At 35.2% G+C, this 4429-nt stretch overlaps 1 protein-coding gene across 1 annotated transcript in view; it reads right to left on the minus strand.

The window, feature by feature from the left end:
• Positions 1–2304, minus strand: part of LOC110444438 (location of vulva defective 1-like) — a 58136-nt gene extending 55832 nt beyond the window's left edge. The window contains exons 1-2 of the mRNA XM_021488819.1: positions 2224–2304; positions 1155–1472 (exon numbers count right to left, since the gene is read on the minus strand). Coding sequence (XP_021344494.1) covers positions 1155–1323 — 169 coding nt within the window. The 5' untranslated portion in view covers positions 1324–1472; positions 2224–2304. The remainder of the gene's footprint in view (positions 1–1154; positions 1473–2223) is intronic.
• Between the last annotated feature and the right edge of the window lie 2125 nt (positions 2305–4429).

Consider the following 4429-nt stretch of genomic DNA (forward strand, 5'->3'; position numbering starts at 1 on the left):
GTTTGTCAGTGGATAGTGTTTATCGGTACTACGTTTGTCAGTGGATAGTGTTTATTGGTGCTACGTTTGTCAGTGGATAGTCTTTATCGGTACTACGTTTGTCAGTGGAAAGTGTTTATCGGTACTACGTTTGTCAGTGGATAGGGTTTATCGGTACTACGTTTGTCAGTGGATAGTCTTTATCGGTACTACGTTTGTCAGCGGAAAGTGTTTATCGGTACTACGTTTGTCAGTGTATAGGGTTTATCGGTACTACGTTTGTCAGTTTGTCAGTGGATGGTGTTTATCGGTACTACGTTTGTCAGTGGATAGGGTTTATTGGTGCTACGTTTGTCAGTGGATAGTGTTTATCGGTACTACGTTTGTCAGTGGATAGTCTTTATCGGTACTACGTTTGTCAGTGGAAAGTGTTTGTCGGTACTACGTTTGTCAGTGGATAGTGTTTATAGGTACTACGTTTGTCAGTGAATAGTGTTTATCGATACTACGTTTGTCAGTGGATAGTGTTTATAGGTAATACGTTTGTCAGTGGAAAGTGTTTATCGGTACTACGTTTGTCAGTGGATAGTGTTTATCGGTACTAGGTTTGTCAGTGGATAGTGTTAATCGGTACTACGTTTGTCAGTGGATAGTGTTTATCGGTACTACGTTTGTCAGTGGATAGTGTTTATCGGTACTACCTTTGTCAGTGGAAAGTGTTTATCGGTACTACGTTTGTCAATGGAAAGTGTTTATCGGTACTACCTTTGTCAGTGCATAGTGTTTATCGGTACTACGTTTGTCAGTGCATAGTGTTTATCGGTACTACGTTTGTCAGTGGATAGTTTTTATCGGTAGTACGTTTGTCAGTTTGTCAATGGATAGTGTTTATCGGTACTACGTTTGTCAGTGGATAGTGTTTATCGGTACTACGTTTGTCAGCTTGTAATTCATTTGTGCAGCTTCCATTTGAAACTGATAAAACATGTCGTCAAAGGTAAGCTAAACAACATTAAAGGAGTGTTTGTATGTACACATTTCATAATAGATATGTAGAAAATATCAACGTCGGTCACCATAAAACCATACCTATACTTAAATGGTAAAATGTAATAACATATTCTATCAACACACTATCATCCAATGTAATCGCCTGTGATTAGGAATCATGATACCTGTCGTCTCGGTGACCAGCAGCTCTAACACCTGTCCGTATGCTGAGCCGTAGCTGTTTTCAACCTCACAGTTGAATCTACCGCTGTCGTTAAGAGAGGGACTGATGACTGTAAGGGCCGGTTGGGTTGTGTCACCGCCGGAATATTTCACATTGTCTATTACCAACATTTCGGTGAAAGAGCTCGAGGCATTAATATTTTTGTACCAGGTGACTGAAAAAATGGCCGGGTTCGCGGTCACCTCACATGCTAAAACCACATCAACACCTATCGTTGAAAAGTATTCAGATCCTACAGTGGCCACCGTAGGTTTTCCCACTACAATAACAAAACAGGTTTGTTTATGACATCTTGATTTTTGATAAAAAAATCATTTGTTCTGACGTCATTAGGAAATATTTGTGTCATTTTTTGAAGTGATTAAACTACTTCATATTTAACGAATTGGTTGAAATAAAATACAGGTCTGAACGAAATCAAAATGACCAGTGCTTAAAAGATTTAAATGCATTCTTGCAAAATAAAAATGATATCCGCTAAAAGAAACTCCCACAAGGTGCGGTAGCGTGTCTTGGAGATATGCTTAATCAGAGATATTTAAAATATCCCATTTAATCCATATATTGTCTTCAAAACCTTCTATATCACCATTCCAAATGACCTCCTTTGGTTCATAGTACAATTTAGGAACAGTCTTTTAGCTGGGACAGTGTCGTACTTCCCGTGGTTTTAATGGTTCCGTTTACGTCAGAGACAAGTGTCAAACAGAGATCATTCGGGAAATTTCGTCAAAATTTGAAGCTTAAAATCGAACATCATTCGTTAATTTCCGTCAAATTTGAAGTCATGACATGATTAGTCCCTGAAAACTCTAAAAAGTCTGCCGGAAGGACCCGAACAATTTGTTGACAGTCGAAAACCATTCGAGAATTTCTGGAAATTTGAATTTGAAGTCCTGACATGATTCGTCCCCTACTACTATAAAAGTATGACGAAAGGACCCGAACAACTCGTAGTAAGATACAGAGACTGACCAATAGAAAATTGTAAATGTGACAGCCTTACTTACGCGTACTCTCAGTCGTAGAAGATAGCACAGGTAATATGACCAGGCTCAGAGTAATAAGTAAACAATACAGCGCTCTATTCAGCTTCATTTTCTAGAAAACAAAACAAAACGAGTTTCAAAATTATACAGGTGAACATATTTATTTAAATATAAAAGACACTTGCTGTCCATTCTCTCACATATTGGAGAGCCTGAGTTGTTTCTCCATCTCAGAACACAAACGCAATGTACATTGTATATGAAAATTATATATTTTGTGTTAAGGACGGATAGCAATTGAACTATATACTGCTTATGAATCAAGTTAAATGATGTAGAATATATATCTTTTAGAAGATAAGTAAGTTATTAAAAAACAAATAAGGCATCGTTTTAACTTTATTGTACAGGTAATTGGGTAGCTAATGCAATGCTTTTCCTATCCAGTTAAACATAAGTGACTATTGGGTCCTCGCAAATGAGACCATGTTTAAGACATTATATACTATTTGTTATAGTAGGGTAGGCTAATTAATGTAACACAATTAACCGTTAGCTTATACTTTACCTTAACTAACACCTCCAGCTTTACACAATTAATTACAATGAAAATAATATGCTTATCTGATTTGTGGTCATCAAAAGTAATTTATATATATTAAATTATGTTAAACATCAAACTCCTTCAAATCAATCAAACATTCTAAATTCTGCAATAACTGTCATAAAGTGTCTACTTTTATAATCAACGTTACGTCTTGCATTTAGATGTAAATCAATGTTTTTGTTGATTTACTCTATGATGCCTAGCGATGCCATTCCTGTGGTTTGCCACGGTACCTACATCCAACTCCATTCCACTTTATTTAAGTAAAGGATGCTCTAGAAAATGTTGTTAGGCTCCTATAACACACATTGCTATTGATGACAAACTTAATGAATTCCGGCTTGTTGGTAAATATATATATCATGGGCTCATATAGGACAACCATTGATAGGTTCGGTGTAACATTTCAATGGTAATACTATGTATACTGACACGATGGTCAGCAGACAAATGGACCGTTAGAGTATTTCAGTAAGGATTTACGAGAGGACATGTTAATTGTCGACATATCGGCATCACATTGTTCTATGCCTTAATCTAACTCTTTGAAAGAAAGATGAAGGAACCGTAAAAAAAGACGTATGTGGACAGAAAGTGAACTTATTCTCGCCACCCGTTGCACCAGTCGTAGCGCGTATATGTACGCCACTAGACAGAAGTGATATAACGGTTACAGCACAAACAGAGCAACAAAATATAGCACCAGGATTATATTAATCCTACGGCAACTATAACATGAAGTAAACTATTGACTTATTTATATTACAACAAAGTTCGTTATAGAGGAATGTATTATGACTGCATTGGAATATTGCTATAACTATATATAACTAAAAGAAAGCCAAAAAAAAAAATGGTCCAGCATGAATTCGAGTATATTACCAATATATTTGTGTGAAACAGGAACGTATTTTCAGGCTGAAATTCCCATTATAGGAGATTTTCATACCGATTGATAAAAAAGAAAAAGAAAAAACAAAAACCGAAAACAAATTTCGGGTTCTAGGCCGCGATTAGAAATGTTATTTTTCAATATATATAAGTGATGATGAAAAATTGATTCATCCTTACCAAATCGATTCTAACGTTCCACTTTTATCAAACTCGCAAATAAGTAGGTTATATTAGTGTCACATGTTTAAAATAAAATACTTCTTAAATACTTTAAATTATTAAAAACATCCGGTCAATACTTCTTACATAAGAAAGAGTCATAAAGTATAAAAGATATCAAAATTGTACCCAAAAAACTAAAGGCATGGTCACGAAAACATTACCACACTAATTACATACTTTTGTTAAAAGGGTACATGATTAGAAAAAGAACTGTAATTTTTAATAATGCTATTTATGCACGATCAAAGCAGTTTTTCATGATTATTAGATTTCGGAGAGATTTCCTAGTCTTAAGTAACAAACAGTTTAATTAATTATTAGATAACATTAGATCTTAAAGTGATAGGATAGCTTTGTAATAGATAAAATTATGTCATAAATGTATAATAGATACTATATCTGTAGTGTGTGACGTGTTGTGTTTAATCTGTAGTGTGTGACATATTGTGTTTAATCTGTAGTGTGTAACGTGTTGTGTTTGATCTGTAGTGTGTGACGTGTTGT

This window comes from Mizuhopecten yessoensis, unplaced genomic scaffold, assembly GCF_002113885.1.
Source record: "Mizuhopecten yessoensis strain PY_sf001 unplaced genomic scaffold, ASM211388v2 scaffold2041, whole genome shotgun sequence".
Classification (NCBI taxonomy): Eukaryota; Metazoa; Mollusca; class Bivalvia; order Pectinida; family Pectinidae; genus Mizuhopecten; species Mizuhopecten yessoensis.